The following is a 24,564-nucleotide window of genomic DNA, read 5'->3' on the forward strand; positions in this document are numbered from 1 at the left end:
ATTAGTGCAATGAATATTAAAATGTAGCTACATTGATTTAGCTTCTCTTATAAAGCATCACTAAATATTCTTGAAAATTAACAGGAAAAAATAACCTTTATTCAGTTATTGGTATTTGTTGAATCTGTCTCAAGAAATATATTTAAGTAAAAGCAATTGCTTTCAGTGATTGAATTGCTTTCAGGAGTTCAGAGAAATTATAGTAACTCAATACAAGAATTTCACCTCTCAGCAGAGAGATGAATAACTGCTGAGTGATGAGAAAGATATAAAATATAAATAGAGTATGTGAAACAGTCATGGTAAGTATCATTTTTCTGGATGCTGAAGACAATATTGATGAATTTCCCTTCATTGCATGAAATGAATAACCCTATGCTGAATAATGAAATTAAGTATTCCATTCTCCTGCCAGAAAAGCATAAAATACTTGAAACAGACTGCATTTCCAGATGTGAGCTAAATCTCCACTGAGAAAGAACCTCATTGCCTAGTGAGGATCATACAGCAAATGCACCACAGAAAACTCATTGTTTCATTAGATTTAGAAAAAAATAAAACAGTAACACTTATATCAAAGAAAACAATCAAAGGAATAGAGAGTTGGGGAAGAGACTTACTCCAGATACATTTGTAATAATAGATGGAAAAACAGACTTTGCTTTGACAGCTACAGAACCCAATGTATCAAATGAAGAACTTGTCACACAAAAGAACTTTTTCCTCCTCTCATGATTTTTTGCCATCTATTTGAAAACAATCAAGTACAGCTTGACATGTGATGTGTGGGAACTGTATTTAAACTAGCATAACATGGTAAGGGCAAGCATCTCCCATGAGACACTTTGCATTTCTATTTTTCCATCTTCCCTTTGTGTCTTTTTCCCCCCTTTTTAAGCACAATGTCATATGGCAGAAAAGTATTTTAAAAATTGGACCAGAGAGCGTGCTTCAGAAACAGGCCATTTGCTGAAATCAAAGAGCTCAATGAAGAGGGAATTTGGCAAAAACTGATCAAATGAAAATTCCATTGCTAAAGGGAAAAATATTCCCTTTAGCAGGCACAGAGCTGTAGAGCCACTTCCTATGCTAATGGTTTCCTAGCAATTGTATCTTGTGGAGGGATGTCTTGACTTGGTCACAGTCCTTCTCCCCAGTTGACTCACATCTGAAGTACCACAGTCACTTCTGAGTCCTGTTGTACCACATCATGCGGTCCATTTCCAGGCTGCGGAAAAAAAACTAGGATCAAAGCTTTCTAAGAGACCAAAACGCTTAACAGTCCACTGGTGGCAGTACACAGGGATATAATTCTGTTGTCCTAAAAAAAATAAAATATAATGGTGTTCCTATGCCTGAACAGGGTAGGAATTTCCCTAAGAAAATGAGAAAGGTCTTCACGCTGTTTTCACTCCCGCACATACATGACAAGGAGGCATTTCCATCCCTGGTACATACTTGCACTGAGGGAAGGCTGAACTGGTGCCTTGGCAGCTACTGAGGGTGCACTGGCAGACTTTTAAGTCATTAACATTAAAAGAAGGAAAAGAAACTATCTTGTTGCTCAAAAAAATAAAAGAGGTCTCAGTTCCTCCTAACCAAGCTGTTTGCCACCTTACACACCACGACTCCCCACCATTTCCTGGCTCAGTGAAATGGGATAAAGCTAGGAAGAGGCCAGCAGATGCTCTTCACAGCAAAATGGAAATGGAAGGTGACACAACAGTGAGAAACAATGTTCTCACAGTTGGGTTAGTAGAGCTACAAGACCAGGAATTAATTATGTTAAAGGCAACAAATCTCAGGTAACATAATCTTGAGCTTTGGCTAAGGCTGACTAGGTCGCCTCTACCAACACCACTCAACAGCAGAGGCAGACCACAGCAGAACTACCAGGCAGGACAGGACCTGACTGAGAGGGGGAATGAGGCTATAGGGAAAGATCTGAGGGAGGAGAGGAAGGGAAGCAAAACACTGCAAGAGGAAGTAGGAAAGAGCATAAGGAAAGTCATGATCAGCAATCTGCGAGAGTACCCAGTAAGAGGGATGCAAACTGAATGCAGACTTCAGTTATATTTTTTGTTTAGTTCTAGTCCAGTGTTTTGTCTGCTGTTGTGCAGCTGATATTAAAATGAGAATAATAAGAGGAAGATGATTTGTTCTACTGCCTTTGGGCCACTGGTCTACCAAAAATATTCCCTTCTGTGAGACGTCCATCCGTAAATTTTCTTTTAGGGCAGGTCACAAAGATGGCCCTCACCTTGATCCAAAATGTACATTGTTCAGCCTTCTCCATTTGATCAGCTAGAATATAAATGAACACGCCTGCTTTATGTTCATGCCAAAACGTGCATAACAAGACTGTGGAAAATACATAAGGTTCCTGCTGAGCAAAAAAGGTTCCAGAATGAGTTTCCTTGTATGATAATGTGTACATAGCAGTTTCCTCAAAACAGATTAAATTCCCTTTGAAGTGAACAGTATGCATAAACAAACAGCTGCTTTATCTTCTAGAAACCATGAAGGAATACTATTAGAAACTGAATTTTGTAGAAGCCAAACTTGCAATTCAGAAGTTATAGCACATAAAGGACTGAATCTTACATCATTATTTTGGAATCATTTTTGCAAGGCCTGCGGGTTCATTACAGGAAGGAAATCATTGGTATGCTTGGATTCAGGCTACAGAAAATAATTTAACTGAACCCCCTTTATTCAACTGCAATGCAGGGCAGAGGCTTTATTTAGAAAGCCAGACAGAATTTTCCATAATAACTTTATAAGAAAAAAAATGTCCTCATCTTTCTTATTTCAATATATGCTGTTTTGACACTTCATTTTTACCCCTGAGTGGGACTTGGTATTTTGAAATTTGCACACTTTTCCAAAAAATAAAATTCACCATAACACATCTTCCCAAACCTGGCGTTCCCTGTGTTTTTCACAGGAGGTTTTTCCAGCTCCTAATTTTGTCTGCATCTCACACCTACATTCTAGCCTAGACCTAGAAAGATTCACTGACTAGGAGTCGAAATCAATAGCAATTCATGGAAGCTGCCAGGGCTTCACTTTAGGGTAATTGATTGCTGTGGTCCTGCTGAGGCTCTACACTGTTTTAATATAAGCATTTCTCTGAGTGATTTCCTCTGTTAGGCATTTAGTGCACACCATTTTCTTTATAAGGAGGGAACTGTGATGCTTACAAATCTAGCTCTACCAGTTTTACACTTCCTACATGGTGGTTATATCATTCCTATACCATGCGTCAACTGAGAGAATTAGTTCCAAATGCCCACAGTTTTCTTAGAGGTTGTATATTTCTGAGCAGCAGGCACAGAATCAGGCCTCAGTATGCTTGATAACACCGTGATGTGATTACATCAACTTACTATGAAAGAAAGAAGCAAGCCCTAACTTTTACATAGTTACCTCCTTGCTCCTTTCTTTTTATTTCTTAAAGACATTGTTTATGTTTTCACTGTTGAAGGACAATTCCACTATAGGCATGTCACGACTGTATGGACACCACTGGATAGAGTGCAGCTTTTGAATCTCTAACTCTCAGACCTGTTGTCCAAGAGTCAACGGTCTCTGGAATGGATTATCAATAGGTTAATGAATTTGGCCTTTTCATCCAATTCCAGTCTCTTACCTTAGGCAGAGAGATGACCTGGTATTTATACTCCAAGTACTCCTAATAGCCACAATGTCAATGCTTTTTATCATGCAGCATTCTTCCACTGCTTTACTAAAAGCATGTGCTATATGGGCTTTATTAAAAGCCCAGAGAGTTGCAATTACATTGTCTGTACCATTTGACTCTTCTGAACCACAAGAAAAGAAACTGCTGCATAAGAGTGCTCCTTCAAGCTGTCTTGTACCTAATATCTGCTAATGCAAGGTATTGATCCATACTTGAAAATGACTTAGTAGTAAAATGTCAGCCCAATTCCATTTTTACTTCCATGGTCTTTACAACAATGATTCTTCAAGATATTGTACTGGAGTTGGGAAATCTGGCAACAGTCCCACACTGGTGGAAATTTGCTGATGTGGATTGGCAAGAAAATGTTTCCATCAAAGGCATTTAGATGGTGCCATTATGATAGTACAAAGGGTTCTGGCTGCTTTTTTCTGCATTTTTCCTCATCAGGATTATGAGATAGAGAAATAGTAAAACTGCTACAGGCCTTTTAGCCCTATGTGGAAAGCCAACTCATGATCAATTATGTTAGGTGCTGGGCAAACACAAAGCAAAAGGATTGCTCATAATATAAAGAGCAAGTACAAAGCACATACAGAGACTAAGTAATGTTAACAAAGTTCTTTGAACTTCTGAGGTTTCTTATAACTCAAAGATTACAGCCTAAATTAGATGAAAAAGAGATGTTAGTGGCAGAAGAAAAGCCACGGTAATAGCCAAGAGGCTGCAGCAGCAATGAAGTTTTCAGCTACTCAGCTAGGACTAGTCATGAAGGAGAATTAGGCAGACAGTTAAACAAGTAATACAATTAGGTAAACAAGTGATATAAAAACTAAGGTAATGTTGAGATCTAGCTTACCCAGAGATAGGCTGATATATTCAGCACATCCTCTGCCTTACTGATAATAATAAGCATTTATATGACATAGATAATATGAGGGTCATGTGCTGCAGTGGTGCTCCTTGGGCAGTGGCATCACACGTACTGAGGGCAACACTGTTGGTGCAAAAGGTGGCCCATGTTTCCTCACAAGCTAATAGCTACAGCTGCAGCCAGATTCATGTCCAATTTAGTTCTCTACTTATGTTTTCTAACACCATAAAACTTAAAAACCCAAGAAGAGCAGAGAGGTGAATATTCAGACCCTTTAAACATGTTTAGAAAGCAAGATTTCATTGGTTCCACCAGCAGCTAACAGGAACCAGAGCCCCTCAAGACTAAGGGACTAACAAGATTCATCCAAGCCTAAACAGGGAACCAGCGACGGACCTTAAATACATTATCCCAAACCTCTGAACCAAAGGTGCCTTTCCTGGGCTTAGTCTCATATTTAATTCAGAATTGGAGATATTCAGTAAGAAATTAAAAGTAGTGAAAGGAAACATTTTCCATTTGTTAAGTTCAAAGCAGAGGAGAGTCAGTATCAGGGTCAATGCTCTCTAGATAAGAGACTGAGGCATGACGTGACAAAGTTTTTTGAGAGATTTTTCTGTTAGCATCACATTTGTCTTTTGGAACTGCAATGCCACAAATGACATGCAAACTTTCTCATACATAGGCCTGTTCATACACATTGCAACCACTAACTTACTTAAAGAATAATGAATTTAGAAGTAGCCACTGGAATTTTTTAATGTAATTAAAAAATGAATTTTCAGCTTGCTTTTTACAGCAGAACACACGCATTTTCTTCTGTAGACACAGTCACATCTGTTTTAGCTGCAACCACATGCACTTTCAAATTTTCAAGAGTAAAGAAATTATTTTTTGTATATACAGGCAGCTGAGAGCAAAATCAAGTGGATGAGTCAACAGAAGAAGAATGGTCTTTTTAAAGGCACATCTGCAGTTTCCAGCGTACAGTACTCAATCACTGAAAGGTCTCAAAGTCATTTAGTTGATATATTTGCATGCTAATTAATTATGATTTGTCTGAAACTGTTGTGGAATGCTTAACATTACATTTGAAACACAGCAGATACCAGTCATGAGATATTTAGGTATCAATGAGATATTTAGAAAAGAACTGAGAGGGACCTATTTGGTTTGCTGAATGCAGTCTCCCAAAGAGTACAGAGAAATACAACATATATAACTCACTGAACTGCATCTTTGAAGTTGCCAGGGATTGCCTCCCACAGAACTTATGGGAAACCAGAAATAAAATGTCTTCTTTTTTTTCCTTTCTCTCTCTCTCTCTATTTTTTTTTTTTTTAAGAATAGTCTATGCACTAACAGACAATACCATCAAGAAATGTATTTCTTGATACTTATTAGAATCTCATGCAGCGTAGGAAGACCTGCCTATTAAGAGACAGGTGCAGAATTTCCAGCTGGAGGGTATAGACCCTTCAGAGAATTTTGGTGGGGATACTTCCTTTCCTATATGCAATTTATTCTTCCACATACCTTGTGGAAATCCTCAGTGCAGCAGTATTTGTACCATATTATAGTAAAATAATTCCATATTTTAAATGAATTTATATTTGAACTCAAAGGACTAATTCTTTTGCAGAATCTAGCTACCTAGAAATGTCTTTTAGAGCATAATGCTCTCTCCCTCCCTGCATGTTTGTTATAGAAGTAGCCAAATAAAACTATCTTTAAAATATCTAGATGTTTCTGAAAAAGTTACTTTAAAAATAGTAATAAAGGCTTCACTTTAGCATTTATACAGGCACTTCTGCATTCAAGCATCTTTGCACTGCCAAGAAATCCTTGAAAATCAGCAATGTGAAAATGAAAATGAGGAACAGATTCGGTTCTCATGAGAATCTCCAGAGTGAAAGTTTTCAAAATCATCTCTATTAAATTATATGACACCTATTAAAACCTTTTGGCAGGAGTATTAGCTAGTTGCTTAATCTATGTGAAAGGATTTACAAAAATGCCCATCAGCTTTGTCTCTAGGCACTGCAGAGAAATATGGATTCTGGAAGTTCGAAACATCCCGGTTACTCTCTGAGGCAAAGGAGTTCGATATTCACAGCTGTCTGTTTGCTTGATCTCTTTTCAGAACATTGATCCCAGACAAGCCACATAACTCTATTCAGTATGAAAACAGTCACAACAGACATATCCTTAACTCTGGTCCTGTCACTTTGCTTAAATTAACATGATTTTTATTTACAAGAGCATTTTCATTCCAAAGGCCCTAAAAGTGAACTCCCTAAATGGAAAGTATTGTAATTTCATATGCAATGGCACTACTTCAGTGCAATCCTTCCCAGTGTGTATTATGATAGCAGATGAAAAATTGAAATGTCTACATTAATAAGAAGTACCCTGGCTACCTCAATAGCAAAAAAAGCCTTTCAGGGTCTCGGGTTTTAAAGACTCAGACAGAGCACTGAGGTACAGACTACGTGGCTTTCAATACTGAGATGACTGCATGGGCATTTTTATTATATCTCCATTCTTCTATGGAATGCTTTTCAAGTTAAAAGATTTTAGCTGCTGAACACAGCAAGTTACATTTTCTTCTTTATATTAATACTCCACAAAAGACTGTGCTTTGCAAGGTTAATTTCAAGTCCAAACTCATAAGGGAATGAGAATAATTAGACCCATTTAAGAGAATTCTCCCCTCTGGCAGAGCTGATTGAATTATTTATACATTATCTTTTCACATAATTGTACCTGGAACTGTGTAAATGTTTTTTTTTCCTCTCTAACTTTCAATAAATTCATAATACGTGTTTTTCAGGTTGGACACACTGCCTGCACCTGTGACAATACAGAATGGTTCATTTTTAAAATGCTTCAGTGAGACATTAATCCAAAGGGAAACAGAAGCATGCAATTTAAAATCTTCCACATTGACACCATACTGATTAAAACTCATCAACTGAAGAAATAAAATTAGTAGGACAATAAATCTTGGACTGAATCTTGTTACCCACTTCCACAGGAATAACTTCATTGACTGCAATCATGTTACGGTAAATGTGAGTGCTACTTAGCTGAGTATCATTTCTGTGATGAGACCTTTTAGCTGCAATTTAATACTCTTACTATGGTTTCTAAGTCCCTCTCTGCTGAAGGATCTCAGATTCCAGATAAAACCTGAAAAATCTCATGGTATAAACTGCTAGGGTGAAAAAAATCTGTCTGATGATGTTAACATCAATTTCAGCTCTTCTAAGTGCTGTTTCTCTCTCCAACAGTAACAAACTTGAGAAAGTTTGAGATCATGAGATTTTAAATGGCATTTCTGGTACAAAATGGTTATTTGTTTGCTACAAGCAGAACAGTCCCAAGTAGACTGGAAAGCAATTAACTCTGTGGAGATCTATGAAAAGACATCTTTGTACCTATCGTAAAATTCTAAGTGTCTTTTATAGTTGTGTCACCTTGCTCACTCTACAAAGACACGAACACAGTGAAATCCTAGTGCTGTTCTTTAGTGTACTATTAAAGGGTTTTGACATGGCTTTTATGGGCTCAGGATTTCACGCTATGCTTTATCATCTGCTGCAACTCCAGACAATTTTCTTCCTTTCTTTCTTTTTTTTTCAATTCACTGTATGGTTCTAAAAACCAAGAGTATTTTAATGCCTCTGGCTATATTTTTCCTTACCTCTGCAGCAACTACGTAATGGGTATGCATCTCTATTTGGGGACAACTGCATTAGAGAAGATGGAGGCCCAGATAAAGGAGAAATCCATTAAAAGAATAACTGAATCACATTCTTATTCATTCAAATTGTGTGTGGACAGGAGTGATAAGTAAGAAAATTAGGTATTCTGATTAACAAATTAATATTTTTATTAAACAATAAATCTGCAGTGCAGTAATTATCCCAAGGCTATAGCTATGCTCAAATCACTTTAAATTAACTTCTTTAAAAACAATTCCAGAAAAAGGAAAAGACTCATCTTTGCCAAGAATGCAAAGGCCTCAGCTATAATTAGTTTTTCACAGCCAGGCTCAACTCTTTCGATTTATGTATTTTTGGAGGACAGCTAGATAGGGAATATTTTCATAGTTCAATCCCATGCCCTGAAGACACTGATATCTGATCCTCCAGCCATGTATTGTTTGCTTTCACTACAATGAACATTTCAGCAGTCTGGCAGAATGGTCTCAGACAGTGATTCGATGCTAAAATACTGTTTAACTAGCTCTGATCTCTCACCTTTAGCTATCAGATGTGATTTTTCATCCAATTCTGTTTGACTGGCTGATAGTCAAATTCTTGAGATATGAGTCAACTTAAGATGATGAGAATAGTTAAAATGCAGTGGTTTCCCACAAGGATCATAAGGTATCCTTGGGCAAGAAACAAAATCAAACAAAAGTTTCAAAGACTACTTTTGCAAATTTATTCATCATTTTCATAGCTCCCAGAATCTGGTATCAGAGTCCCCTAAAAGATGAGGAGACTTCACTGTATTTCTTGAAAACGAATCACCCTTAAGGTTCTTAGAGTCACTATTCACACAGCCTTACTGGTTAGAATTAATATCTGTTAGTTGAATCACATCAGTTAGTTATAGATAAAGTCCACAATTTGCACAAGATAAACACAGGACCGTTTTGGCTCTGAAAAGCTTAAAAACTGTAATCAATTATGATATTCTACAGTACATGATGATCATGTCAAAAATAATGCTGTGTCCTTCTGTCGGGCATAGTTTTACCTCAACCAACTCAATGCCTGTATTCTTCTGAATAACAGTATTGTAGAAGCTATATCTATGTCAGTGGCTATAAGACAAAATCCTTTCAGTAACTCTAGAAATGCAGTTTCCTCCTGGCACTTTACACTAGTGACACAGCATTTTTCTTACAGATGAATTTGGTGAGAGTTTATGAAAGGCCCTGTTACTATCAGGATTCTATATGGTTCAGAGAAGACAGCAATTTACAGTTATACATACTTAATTTTTAATTAATTTTAGTCTTTTCATTAATTTTAGTCTTCAACTGACACTAAAAACACTCGTGTGATTTAAATAAAATAATCCCTACTGTATTATTCCTAACAGGCAGCAAAAACACACATCAAGGATTTCCCCAGCTACCACGTTTCAAAAAATCCTCATTTTAGTAGTCATATGAGATATTTTGTTGAAAGCTTAAATTTCTTCATTTTATGCCGTATTTGACTACAGTGGTTATGAAGAACAGGTGCCAGACGCATTGTTTAATTACATACCCATGGAGTCAGTGTGGTCCCCAGTCTAGCAGTCAGAGAATTCTTTCCTCTTCTTCTATTCTTCTTAATTATTATTTATCTATTATTACATATCTAATTAGTGTGGACCCCTACAGAATATAAAACAGTTTAAAGAAAAACAGGCTTTATTTGATCATTGATATCTAGTAATATTGCTTAACAGCTCCATTAAAATGATGATAGGGTTTTATTCTAAGTTATTTCTCCAATTTAATCTGTATTAAGTCTTTTTATGGTGCATACATAATTTTGATATTGGAACTCTATCTAGCTTTGCTTGTACACATCAGTAATTTTTGGTATGTAGTTCATATTTCAGCTTAAACAAAATGATTATTGGACTTCATCAAAATCATCATATTTTGCAACATTAAATTAGGCCTCAAACATATAAAGTAAATGCTGATTGACCCATGAAAAAAAAGGAAGAGAGGACACAGCTTTTTTTTTTCTCCAAAATACTGATTAAAGTTACTTTAACTCTTACCTTGTCTAACAGAGATTGTCCCCTTCCTAGCTCTTGTATCTCCTGGGATGATGCATAAACTTTTGATAGTTGTAAATTCAGGCTATTCCAACCCACCTGACTACAAATGTGTGTCTTGATCTCCAATGGGGTTTATTTTGGGTAACATTATTCATGAACTTCTCAGCACAATGCAGAAGTCCCTCTCCCAACAACTACAGAAAACAAAAATATTTTTACTTTCATGCAGCCAAGGGTATATTTCTGAATAAGCTCACCAAGAGGAAAAGAGAAGAAGAATATCAGAATGTGGGTGGGTCAGACCTTTAGACAAGAAATAACATACATACACTTCACCTTGACAGTGGCAAAGCATCCTTCTTTCCTCCTCAATAGCTACTGCAATCACTTCAAAGAGTATAGCCATGCTTGCTTTTCCAAGTCCATAATACTCGTTGAAAAAGCCCTAAAATATTGTTGAAGAGCCCAACTTCAGGCAATCATTTATAAACTTGATATATTTGTTAAGCTTTGAATGATCAATATGGAAAAGGCATGGAAACTCTACTCAGACAGGAAAGACACCTCATGCCTCACTACAAAACAGAAGTTTATCCTCTCTTTTCCAGGCATCTGAAAAAGGCAATCTGAATTGCATATAATTAAATGAGAAGACTCTTTCCAGAAATTATGGGTTATTTTTCACAATTTCAAGAATTCTCTTAAGAACCCTTAAGCACCATTGCATGTATACAGGACAGCACTTTCGTAAGGTCCCATCAGCAGCACTTTACATGGTTCATGCTGGAGCTTGTTCCTATTTCTGAGCCTTGAGATTCAGTCAGTGACAGTATATGACCTATAATTTGTCACCATCTGTGGTTCTTTGCTAACATAGTTAGAAAGATTCAGCATTAGGGATAAGAACTACAGTACCTGCTCCTGATCTATTAATGACATGATGGAAAAACTAAATACTAAATTACCTCTGCGTACACAATCCTCAAATTAGTGGGTGATTTTGTATCTAAAGTTGTAGAAGTAATTTCAAAATCACCTATCATAGAATGGATTGGGTTGGAAGAGACCTTAAAGACCATCCAGTTCCAACCCCCCTGCCATGGGCAGGGACACCTCCCACCAGCCCAGGTTCCTCAAAGCCCCATCCAGCCTGGCCTCTTCCAGGGCCAGGGATCTGGCCAGGGTCAGGGAATACTTACAGGGATCAACAGCTTCTCTGGGCAACCTGTTCCAGTGCCTCAGTACCTTCACAGTAAAGAATTTCCTCCTTATATCTAACCTAAATCTACCCTCTTTTAGTTTAAAACCATTACCCCTTGTCCTATCACTACAATCCCTGACAGAATCCCTTCCTACTGTCAGCTCTTATTTTTACAAGGCCAGTATTACCCCACTGAAAAAAAAAAAAAAAAAAGAGAGATTAAAGAATACATTACATCAATCCAGAATCTAAGCAGCTTGTTGAAAATAGCTTTTTTTCCCCTTAGTTATTCATATAGGAGTGTTTTAATTAGGAGAGCAAAGCAACCATTCCTCAACAGCTACACCCTAAAAGAACTTGCCAAACTGTACAGATAGTTTGTCCATACAGCAATCCCTTCTGCAATCCCCTACTTCTGACTTACAGATGTGATTTTAGCTTTGCAGACATCTTCATTTTGCCTTTAAAGGAGAGAGACAGAGAAAATGCATGTGGGAGAAGGGGGGACTCTGGGAAGTAAAAAATACAAGAACATCACCAGTTTGAGGAAAAGCTACTCAAAGTTTGCTGGTAGCCACTCTGCTAGAATATGGCTTCCTGGTACAGTATGTACCTTTTAATCACATGATGCAGGTGGCAGAAACTTTCTTGATAGAATAGGAAGTGCTAAAATATATTATGCATTTCTCTCAAAAGAAGAGAAATAATGTCTGCAAACTCTCCAAACAGAAAGTGTACGCTTGAGGAAAACCGAGCTGGGGTGGGGGAACAAGCAGGTTCTCATGCAGTGAAGGCAATTTTTTGAGAGCATGGAAAATGCATTGTGAATACAGCTTGTGCACAATCATCGCGTGTGAGGAATTTTTATAGAAGCAACCTTATCTCACTCAATGGCATAAACCTGCCATCTTCCAGCTCCATGAACACCAAGAGAATACTGCATATTTGTTTTCAGCTTAGCAGTCAAATGCATAGCACCGAGGCAGGTAACAGGAATTTTGTAAGACTAGATATCTTCCCCAGCCTGTTGGCAGCCCCCAGAACATGATGTTAAAAGCCCCGTGTTATTCAGGTGCACAAGCTGCCACAAACTTGGTCTCCATCTATGTACTGTGATGTTTTGGTTTTACTATTTCTTTGCTTTTATTGTTGTTGTTTGCTTTGTAAGTAAATTAACTTCCCCAAGATACAGTGCCTAACGATCTGACTATCCACGATATGCTTCAAATGCTGGAATATATTAGACTATAAGAAGGCCCTATGGTGATTTGCTAATTAGCTTAACCCTTTTGGGACACAGAAGAAGGAATTTTTTATTAAAACGGGATAACACTGGACTATATTGATCTGACTGAGAAATGAGTATTTTAGTCAAGATGAGTCTCAAGATGAGTACATGCTGGAAACGGTGATGTTGTTTCCATAGCAATGCCATGACAGCCTCCAGAGTGAAATAGTGTGCTACCAGGAAATGAAGGGAGTTCAAGTGCTATGAGCTACACAGTTCTATGAGTGATCCAAATACATTCTCATAAAGAATATTTAGTGCAGCTAGATAGTCCAAAGATTGCTGCTGATGCGAAGTAAGCCTTATCAGTATGCTTCCAGCTGTCCTGTTTTCTCATTCGCTACACCCAAGATGACTTATCTAAAGGTTTAAGCTATGGGCAACACTGCTACACCATTTCAGACAGAACATTAACAAATACAGCAACCTTTCCCTCACTTCTTTTCCACTGAAGAGTATCATCTATAATTAAGGACAGTGAGACCTGCTCTCCATAACACAACCAAACCCATAAAACCTTTCAGTGAAGAAAAGCCTCATATGCGTAATTACTTACCAGCTGACCTTCCCCCTTCTTTTCCTCTCACCTCCTCTTCTCCATTGCCTCCTCCTGCCCAAACAATACTGAGCAAATCTGCTTGCAAGTGGGAAGTAACGTCCAGAAGTCTTGCATATTGCTCATGAAAATTTACACAGCCATAGCACAAAATTCACTTGTCTGCTTTTCCCCCCCAAATAGTGTTCATGCTAATAAAAAAGCAAACCAGAAAAAAAACTAATTGCATTTGATTTGCCTAAGGCTTTATCTAAAGCATATATTCTGGTCAATTTTTGCAAAGCTGAACTACAATATTTTCCAAGGGGGCCAGCAAGAGAATTAACTTAAGATCTGCATTGATTTGTCTTTTTGTTTTCAAAGAAATAAATAATTCTTAGTGATATGTAAAACTGCTAGAATAATGGTTATAACCCAACTGTTCTCAAAAAATCTACAAGACAAACTATTTTACTTGAAAAAAAAACAACAACTAGAATATCACTGCTAATCTGACAGTGTTTCTCCAGCCTTTCCCATGTAATTTGCAAAGATGTTCAAACATGAGCTGAATGTCCAGAAACTCCACCACTGTATTTGTTGTGTCATTGTCACAACCAGCCTCTTGGGTAAACAGATTGCAGTTCATTATATGGAGCAGTGCTGTCTCTGAGGGAAAGTAGAAAGACAAATACATATCACTGCCAGATCCCTTATTAACAAATGCCACTTTGGACCAAAATATTTCCTACTTAGTGTTTTACATGTAAACATGTACTTCAAGGAATCAAGCCTGGAGTGGAAAAATCAAGATGTTTCATTTCCATTTTACATCTAATAAAAAGGTGTGAAGCAAGCATTTTTAAAACTGCCTGAGCCTTCTCCTGCCTGTCCTCCTAGCTGTGTAGCAGAAGGCACCAAGCCCAGCAACATTCATTTATAATTTAAACTGTTTGCTTGGCAGAATTTTTTCATCTTAATATGTCTAGTCCTAATTGCAACTTGCATGCCTGATGCTTTTACCAGAAGCTAATCTACTTCCAGGAGAGTTTTATGTAACTGGGTTTTCTGTAGGACAGAAATGAATTTTCTTTATTGGACAGATTTCAAAACCTAGTAGAAAGCATGCCCCTGCAATTTTACAAGGCACTATATGGAATAATAATAATAACAATAATTAAAAAAAAAAAAAGTGGAAAATCTGATACATGTTTACCTTACTCATTCCCTTCTTCCAGTAATCTTGATTGTCCAGTAATTCCTTGTTATGAGCAATACTCTGAACCTATTATTTTGGCATGCCTACCTCAACTTTTCTGTTTGTCAAAGATTTAAGTAAAAGTAATCTGCCTGATGGTCTGGGTCAGACAACAGAGTACAGGTACAATCTCTACTGCCTGAAGCAGAAGTGAATACAGTCTATTTAAGTCAAACTACACTCATGAATATGTGCCTGGTATCCAGACACAAAAGTCAATCTGCTACCACTATGGCCAATGTAGCAAACACAGTTTGCCCCCTAACATTAACCATCTCTTTATCAAATATTCTCTCCTACTGCTGTCTAAACTCTCTCATCACAATTCTGCCAAGTGCTCATTCACATGTACCAACAAGAAGCAGCAAGACCTCTATCTGAATCCAGCATAGAAATCCAGTTATCCCAAAATTAGCCACATTACTATCCCAATGCTACTGCATCAGATACAACAAAATGTTTCCCATCCAAAAACTCAGAAACATAGTCTGAATTTCTCCCTTCATCAACAGTCCTAGAACGTCCTCAAACATCCTCAGAAATTGAACAGGCTACTATAAACTACATAGTGTTTTAGGAGCTAAATCAAAGATTCAATCACAAACTCTAAAAAACTTACTGATCAGTAAGTATTCCACAACAGGAATGTGCTGATGCTTGAAACACAGTCCGCACAGCTGTGGCTGAATACAACAGTTGAACATACAGGAGCAGAAGCAGTAACATCCTAAACAGTTATTCAATCTCAAATACCTTCGGTGTCCATACTGTACCATCAAGACACATAGTAGCAGTTATGATCATAGAACTCTGTTTTCCAGCTCTTTGCAGGTATATTGCTAGAATTTAAAGCATCTTTGGAGGCCAAGCACTTTGGAAGACTGCATAAAAATGTTTTCATACAAAGAGTAAATGAAATAAAATGTTCTTAATCAGGCTATGAAATTTATAGCTTTCATAAGCAATTTCTTTAAACTTTCTGCCTCGGCTTCCTCATCCACAATACAGCAGACAAATCCATCCATCTACCAGCCTTTTATTATTTTGTGAAGATAAACTGATCAATATATATAAATTATTTGAAAATAAAAGGCTCTGCATAAATGCTAAGAATTGTTTACCACCAACACATTCACAAAACTTCTGTTCTGATTGTATCAATACCCCCATAGCGAGTCTTTTATTTTCAAGGATTTACACACACTTGGGGTTTAAAAATTCATTTGGGGCTGATATTTCAGTCAGTAAGCTCTTAACCATGGGAAATGCCTTAATAAAAACTCATGTTGTCCTCATGAGCTATAACAAATATACATATTTTTTTAAGTTGTCAGAAATATTTCTCTTGACAACCCATATTTTATAAAACAGCTTTTAACACAACAAAAGCAAAGACATAAGTATTCTGGAGTGTTATCGTATACAGACACACAGAGACTGCTGTGCTTGTTCTGACTCGCTGTTCTGCTTTAGAAGAAAGGAAGAAAACACACAGCAGGCACCTACAGAAGTGTCCAGGACAGATACAAGACTGGAGGGTGAAGCTACAGTGAGAAGGACGCTGTCAGAAACTATGCTGCTACTCCATACAGGTGTGCTGGCAAAAAAAAACTGTCCCACTCTGTTCTCTTCTATGAAATGACAGAAGTACAGTTGCTTGGATATCAACGGCAGATACTGCTGTGCTTTGAAAGACCACATATAAATTGGTCCAAAAACCAATCTTATTAAAGAAGGCACCATTGAGGTCACTTAATCTAGACAGCTGAAAGACAGAAAAGGACTATCTCCTCAATTTGCTTCCAATTTCACATTATCTACAATCCCGAAGAGTAAAGGCACCTGTCATTTGACACTGCAAAGGCACAAAAAACATTTGGTTTTTGTTTTTAAGAACATCAATAGTTGTTTGATTTAATGATTCATTTTCTTTTCCTGTGACTTAACCAGAGCATGGGCCAAGCTCCATAGATGAACAAGCTTATGAAGGAAGAAACATGGAAGACTGCTATGGACAGGAAGAACACCCCTTCATGTTGGTGTTTTCTTTCAGGAATTTGTCCCCAGGAGAACAACAATTTCCCTTTAACATCTAATAGTCCCTCATATGCCTCCATGGAGAAATATTCTTCTAATTCCTTTCTAAATACAAAACAAACAAACAAACAAAACAGCAGAAATCACAAAAGGAAGACAATATTCTGAGCTGGCCTCATAACCTATTTCTTGTCTTGCTGGTCCCTTTATGTTCTGCAAAACACAGAGAATCACTTTTCTTGGCTCCCTTCATTCTGCTCCTCCTGCAAGTCATCCCACTGCAGTGCAGGGGCAGCCTCACAGATGACTGGAATGATCCCGCAACACAGCTTTCAGGACGATGCCAGTGCTTGATACCACAACAACTGCACTAACCCCAAACACAACTCACATGAAGCAGCTGAGCCTAACCCCCAAACTGTGCACACCTCAGACATAAAGGTTTTGTGAAGAAGGATGATGGAGAACAGGGGACACCAACACAGTAAGGACAGACCTTTCAGCAAAAAAAAATGTGGGGTAGCTCAGCATGAAACGTCTTCAGGAAATAATGGTATAAATTATGCTAGTCAGGTGGATAGTTATCATTTGGTCAGCATCACTTTCCTGTTTACTTGTCATTAACCAACTCCAAGACTGCTATTTTTCACACACAATTCCCTGAATTTTGCAACCTCTTAGTTTTACTTTTATGATATCTGAGTGTTTTCTGTTACAAACACTGCAGGGTTTCTGATAGGTGTAAGGTATTTTTTTTAATCTGCAGAAAAATATTTTAAAATGGCTCTCTTAAGCCCCACTAATGCTATCAACACCGAGAAAAGAAACACAATAAAGGATACTGAAGCTTCTATCCGTGATTGCTAAATGCCAGAGGTTAATCCTGAGATCATCTGCTGACATGTATGTCTCACAGTCACTGTTGACAGATATTGAGTTGACATGATAGGTGTGACCATTAGCAAAGATTCTCCGGGGAGTGACTTCTACCATCAAATCCATAGGTTTCAGTACAGGCACCTGCCAAAAAACAAACCAGAAAAGAGTATGATTTTAATTTTTATTTTTTTGCTAGCATGATGAGAGTCTGATGGAGAGCAAGCATTCAAAGATTGTGAAATTATAAAATTTCTCAGTGGTGTATGCAAATTGAATTTCTCTATGGATGAATAGCTGGGCTAGGCCATCCTTGCCAAGGGGGAAAGAACAGACACAAGAGCCATGGAGAGCCAGGCAGAGTGACAGAAAGTGTGGACCGTTGGAAGAGAGGCACTGGCAGCTGCCACAGTGCAGGCCAGTCTCACAGCAGGAGCTAGTGTCCCACATATGCAGGAGGTTGTGGCTCTAGCAAGCAATGAATTCCTAGTATTTGATTTTCCTAAAGAGTTTGTTGTTTAAGTCACTTACAGTATTTCTTTTGATGTCTCTATCTCATAAAAAAAGACAAGGGACAAAAAGGTTATAATCTCTGCAAAATATAATCAATGAAATCTTATAAAACAAAGCCAACTGATCATTGCACCCTTGTTATTTCCCTCTGTGTCACTTCAGTGTCATGCTTCAATATCTAGACAATGCCAATCTATTCCATGTTGGTAAAGCATTAAACACAGACAGGCTTTGAAGCTCGATTCGGACTGTTTAATGTGGTTGACTATGCATCAGAAACAATCTATCATACATCAGTCCACAATCATTTAAAGAGGAACACAGAGAAGTTAAAGCTTTGAGTTTAACTTGCTACTAAAGGAACAAAACAATGGTTCTCTGAATTCTCAGGTTATAAGCAATCCTAAACATTTTTGCTTAATCATACAGAATAGGTATTTCATCCTACTTGTATTCCGTTCATGTAGATCTTCAAACTTTGGAGGTTTTTCTTCACAATAGACAATATTGGTTTGGTTTGGAAGTGGGAGTTGACTGTTTTTAACATGGATGAAATAGCAGCATTTGTACAACATAGCCTTCTAGTTATAACCTTTAGCCACTTCCTTTGGAAAAACACCTGAAGTGAATTCAGCCATTAAAGTCTGAGAACAAAAATCTATTACAACATCATACATGCTTATATGAGCTCCATGACTGCATTCATCAGCAATGCAGAGCCCTGCATTCACTGGAGCACAAACTACTGCAAATCCCACTCTTCAGAAAGGAGATAATTCTTTTATACTACTGTAATAAAGATGAGACTGAACTTCGCTGTACTAATTCAGTTACTCTGAATGAAGTGAGTACACTCTTTAATATTAAGCAGACTGCTTCCAGCACACGAGGTTCCAGAATCCCATGTGAAAGTACGTTAAGTCATGTTGAGATAATTTTATAAGGAAGAATAAAACTGATGATAAACTGTTGAAACATTTCTGTGCTGGTCACTAATCATAAAGCACTTGTGTCTTGAAAAACATGCTATAGATTCAAGTCAGCTAAAACTTCAGTGAGAATAATCATATATATTCTTAGCACTACTTACATATTTAAATCTTTTACTGAGTTAGTAAGACATAACTACCTTCTTTGTACAGGAACAACTGGATTTTGGACAAAGACAACAGCTTACCTGTAGTGATGTTACTGTAGAAAGATCTTTAAGTTTTCCTTCTTCATCTTTTAAGTTGTACCCCTCTGGTCTCTTATCTCTTTCAGTAATTTTCCATAACTTGATTGTTTTATCTTTAAAAGAAAAGACAGCTTTCTGTCAACATAGGAATTCTGAATGTGGTTACTTCCCATTTCACATACAATTCCTTAAAGAAGTTTCTGCACCTTGGCTCAGCCAAATCCCACACTGAAACAGTCTGTGTCCCTAAAGGTTGCACATCCAACCAATGTTGCCAACTGAAAAAAATACTTATAAAGAAAATCCCATACCCTCAAGTGAGTCAGAGGGTTCTGTTGGTTGACAGACCCTGCAGAGCACATGCATATCCAACTCAGCAGTTTGCAGGTGGAACGGACCAAAACCACTCATAGCTCACTGCTGAAGGCCAATCTTGACAATTTGACTATGCAAGGAAACAATCCAGATACTAAAGCCAGTTTGCTAAGTTGCTTCTTAACTATATAAGAAGAGAGACCAATGATACCTGCCTGGCCTGTTGTGGGAGTGGGCAGTGATGTATTGGTACAACATCACGAGTTCCAGCAAAGAAAACATTGTGTGAAATAGAAAAAAATTTGCCCTCCTAACAAGGGAAAGCAGCAGAAATAACTGCTAAGAAAACAGAGAGAAATGTGTTGCAAGGGTAAGAGAAAAAAGGGGGTAAAAAAAAAGTATTAATCTCACAGAGAATGGAATGAAACCTAAGTTCGCGCTTTTTGGTGATGGTTATGATCATGACGCATGATGACAGAATAAGGATGCCTCCTTAAGCAAGAGGTTATGAAGCCAATAAATAGATGTTTAAAACATTTCACATGGAGTTTCTCCTCAATTTAAAGCTGCAGATTTCCCTGATACTGTCTACTCCCAAGTCCAACCTGCCAGCCCTAGGCAGAAAAATAAATGCCAACTCTTCTCCTGAAAAAATAAAAATAAAATTAAGGAAGAAGGAAAGAAAAAAAGAAAAAAAAAGGCCTTCTAACAGTTGTTTTACACATCTGTTCATGGAGCAGTCAAAGACTTTCCAAAGCTTCTGCACTTCAGGTGCCACCACAGCCTTTGGTAACCTCCATTCCTGCATCATTTTCATTTTGTTCCCTTTCCTTCCTTCACCCCCGTTTCATCAAAATTCTTTCCCCAGTGTGGGTGATCCAAATACTTCTTTCAAATGCTAGTGCAAATTATTTTAAAGGCGGTATATATGAATACACAAATCACTTCTCATTTCTATAGCAACTTCAACTTTGACCATTTTTTATTTTAAAAATCAATCAATCGCTCCACTTCTCTGAGTGTTTTTATCATTAGGCATCTCCTAAAGATACTGATATGCTAATTTTCAAGCAACAAAAATAGTACAGTTGATCAATCTACAGAACAAGAGGTTATTTCAATTTGCAGCTGAAGAGCTCCATATAAACGTTCAACACATTTCATTTGTATCAGTCACATTGATTACTAAAAATATATATAGGCTACATCACATACTTGGGATTTTTATTACGCTACATATTTCTATTTAGTGTTTTTCTGCTTATCTAGTCTAATATTTATAGATGCAGCAATTACAAAATAAATAAGAAAAATGAAAAGTGTATTTTCCATTGTTGGACTTTTATTGATAAACCCATCCCTTTCCCAAGGGAAAACTGGCTGTTAGTGGTTATGGATATCATGTGTTGGTTTTCTTCTCCTTCATCTGCCTTCTGGATTTTAAAAACTCCCTAGAAATTTTAAGCATGCTTATGTTTCACAAAATATAGAAATATCTTTGTGAGGTTCAGTATTCCTTCAGTCTCAAGGGTGCTGTGAAGTTTAAATTAATTAATGTCTGGTAAGAAGTCTGAAATCCTCAGATGAAAGGATCTGTATGGGTCACATGCTGATCTACCCAACGAACCAACACTTTCTGGTACAAAAGATACCAATGAATCTTAATAATTTATTATTACACTACAAAATTAGTTCAGTTTACAACGCAAAGCAGGAATTTGCTAAATGTGAGCACTGCAAATCCACAGTGGGATTTGAAAGCCTTGGTGGCTTCCTTCTGTCTCCATTAATTAAGACGCTGCAGTCAAAGCTTAGCTGATAACTTGTTGGTAACACGTGAACTAGAAAGGAACCAAGATCACCTCTGATAGAGAGGTGATGTGCAGGAACAGGCAAAAGATCTCCTTAGAAGGATGGAAACATATTGGTGCAGGTGCAGACCTGTCTTGCTCTGTAAAAGTTTTATAGGATGCTGCTTCACGGTTCTCATTTTTCTGACCAAAACTCTGCTTAAGATCCTAAACTAGAAGAGGACTACAACTTCAAAAGTCGCATTAAAATACCAGGCCTAGAAATGGGTAAATATAAGCCAGTATTCAAGGTGTTTCTACAACTGGCCCCATGCGAGCATGTATAGCACGTAATGTCTTCATTCTCTACAAGTTAGGGAAAATTCTATTATCCCCTTCTAATAGGCATGGAATTGATATACACTGTAAATAAATTCTCACAGAAAGTCTATGAGACAGCAATAATGAGTTCAACACGGGCCTTCTGTATCCTAAAGTTAAAACTGTTTTCACCAGTATGCATGAGATGAATCTTCAGACTTCAGCCTTACTGTGCCTGAACACTAGGAATCTTCCCTGACACAGAAAAACATTCTGCAATCCAAAGCCAACTTCCACAGCCTATGCCCATGGCACTGCTTCTGTTCTCCTCACCATAAAGAGGTCAGCCAGGATGCTCCAGAGTTAGGAAGAAGGGAAAATAGATGGCAAAACATTTTGCTGGATCTTCGGCTGTCAGCTGGATTAACCCCTTGCAACAGTGATTATTCCTTCCATTCTCCCCTCCCACCTTAATATCGATCAGAAATTTGATATAAAAGTCTACTAGACCAACTGTAAATGTAGCATATCTGAGGACTAGGGTGTATTGCTCAGCATTTCCAAAAACAAACTTTAAAATAAAAATGTAGAGCTTTACTTTTAATAATCTGCTTTGCATCATGAACTCAGAAGAAGCAGTTCTTAAAGTTATCTGAAGTAGAGGGATATTTCAAATGAGGGAAAAGTGCAGAAGTAAACTCCCAAACTCCATAATTAGCTGCATTAAATTATCACAAATTAGCTAGCTATAACAGACACGTTGTCTTTCAAATATTGCAACAGTGACCCCCAAAAGTAAAAGGCAACTTTAACGAAACATAAAATGACGCACTGCCTACTGTGAATTAATGTAAATACTATTTATTGCTATAAATTTTAACTAGAAGTAATCATTATGCTCTAAAACAGTAATTCCCAAAGGTGAGATTACGCTATTTTTCTATCAGCAATTCCCAGTTATGCTCAGACATTTAAAAAAAAAAATAATAATTTCTGATTACAGTGTGATTTAAAGATTTAAAGATACGATTTAAGATTGGATATTTTTGTCTCATGCATCACCAGCAGTAATAACAGTTGTGGGTGTCCAAATCTTTCCTAAATGATACCTGTGCACATTAGGATCCATTCAGGTTCTTCCCACTGTCACATCTGCATATCCCCTCTTAGCAGTGATACTGCATTTCTTAATCAATAGGCCTTAAGCATGTGAAAAGATGAGTCAGTATCAATATCTTGTTATTATTCCTACTGTCTTCCAAAGACTGTGTAACTCTTTAGAACTTAAATAAACCATTCTGATGATAATGAATGAAAAATAAATTCGTTTCTCTCGCCTGCATTCATTTACACATCCACAAAGAATAAAAGTTATGACAAATACAGCAGACAAAATTCTAAATCCCCAGTGAAACACAGCTGCTGAGTAAGGGGATGCCTTTGTTACAGAATTAATTTCAGGATAGCACTGCACACAAAGAGCAGAAATGGATAGCACTCTAAATGTCTATAGATAGTCAAAAGGAAAAAAACTGTGACTATGAATAAAATGAATAAATAAGAGATATCAGAGTCAGCATGACAGTCTCAGTAAACTCTGAAACAGGAAATTACTAAAACAGTAGATTAAAATGAACATAGAATTTAAATATATACAGTCAGCTCAAAAATATACAAGAACAAAAGGCCAGTATGTCCTACATACTCTCTTCTATCTTACCATTTGTTGATAAAAGCGAGTGAGCTGCATTTTGCTGTGGTAACCACTTGATCTTGTTTATTTTTTCTTCTATCTCCAAGCTCTTCAAATAATCAAATTCTGGTTCATGGCTCTGGAAAGTGCTGTAAACATTGTACTCCCCCTGATTGTAAGGCTCATTTTTACTCTATGGAGAATAAGAACAACAAAAACATGTGTTTTATGATGGCAATATATTATCTCCAGCTCTTGGGGAAGATGTATAAGCAGCCTTATAAATATAAAAGTATTGAAAGTATAATTTAATTTCTCATTTAAAACAAGATTGACAGATTTGTTTTTACAGGAATGAAATTTCCCGTAAGTACTGAAGCAACATTTAACAAAAGACAGAATTTTTGAAGAAATGTCAATTATTCAGTAAAGCTTTGTACCAAAGATAGTGCAGATGGACTGAATTTAAAACTGAAGCAGAAAAGGTAACACAGGACAAACATTGTTTTAAATGGAACAGTTCCATCAAACAGGCAAAAGTGATTAAAAGTGATTTAAGTAAAAGAAAAATAACCATCTTTCTTCTTAGCTTAGAATTTTGGAGCTCTGAAGCATTTTTATTTGGGGCAGGAAAAAGAGCAAACTTCTGAAGAAAAGACCCTTACCCTCTTTCACTTCCTTACCAAAGAGATGATATTCTGTTTTACTCAGTCTTGAAATTATAAACAGATTTTTCAGGTAGATTGAATTGAAGTATTAAAAATAAAAACCATTTTTAGCAAGCTGTTAACTCACATACCTCAGGTTCCCTTTGGAATATAACAACCCGACCCCCCTTGTCACCAGTAGCCAGCAGTTCTCCAGTGTGGTTGAACTCAACTGTAGAAATAATATCAGCTGGAAAGGAAAAAAGAAAGAAAAAGGCAAATTTCAGAGTGGTGCTACAACACCAAGCCATTAGAAATATCACGCACTCCACAAAAATGCAACAAATGAAGGATTTGAAGGAATACGGATGAATTCACCAGCAAGGCACTAATGCAAACAGGCTGCATGCCGCTAGAACCTGAGGTTGCTACACAGTGAAACAAGTACAAACATAACGAGGCAAACTTGTGTTTCCAGCACATCTGCAGTTTGGAGTGGAGGAGATCTTTGGAGAGGTTACGACTGAGGAAGAGCAAACT

The 24,564-nt window shown here is 37.3% G+C and overlaps 1 protein-coding gene across 9 annotated transcripts in view; it reads right to left on the bottom strand.

Moving 5' to 3' along the window:
• PPP2R2C (protein phosphatase 2 regulatory subunit Bgamma) overlaps window positions 1-24,564 on the bottom strand; it is a 187,688-nt gene that overhangs the window by 30,809 nt on the left and 132,315 nt on the right. For all 9 annotated transcript variants that reach the window (XM_040556161.1, XM_040556160.1, XM_040556168.1 and 6 more), the window contains 4 exons: window positions 24,177-24,274; window positions 23,405-23,570; window positions 19,259-19,371; window positions 17,535-17,712 (listed from right to left, as the gene is read on the bottom strand). In XM_040556161.1, coding sequence (XP_040412095.1) covers window positions 17,535-17,712; window positions 19,259-19,371; window positions 23,405-23,570; window positions 24,177-24,274 — 555 coding nt within the window. The remainder of the gene's footprint in view (window positions 1-17,534; window positions 17,713-19,258; window positions 19,372-23,404; window positions 23,571-24,176; window positions 24,275-24,564) is intronic.

The sequence above is a fragment of the Cygnus olor genome, chromosome 4 (genome assembly GCF_009769625.2).
Source record: "Cygnus olor isolate bCygOlo1 chromosome 4, bCygOlo1.pri.v2, whole genome shotgun sequence".
In the NCBI taxonomy this organism is placed as follows: Eukaryota; Metazoa; Chordata; class Aves; order Anseriformes; family Anatidae; genus Cygnus; species Cygnus olor.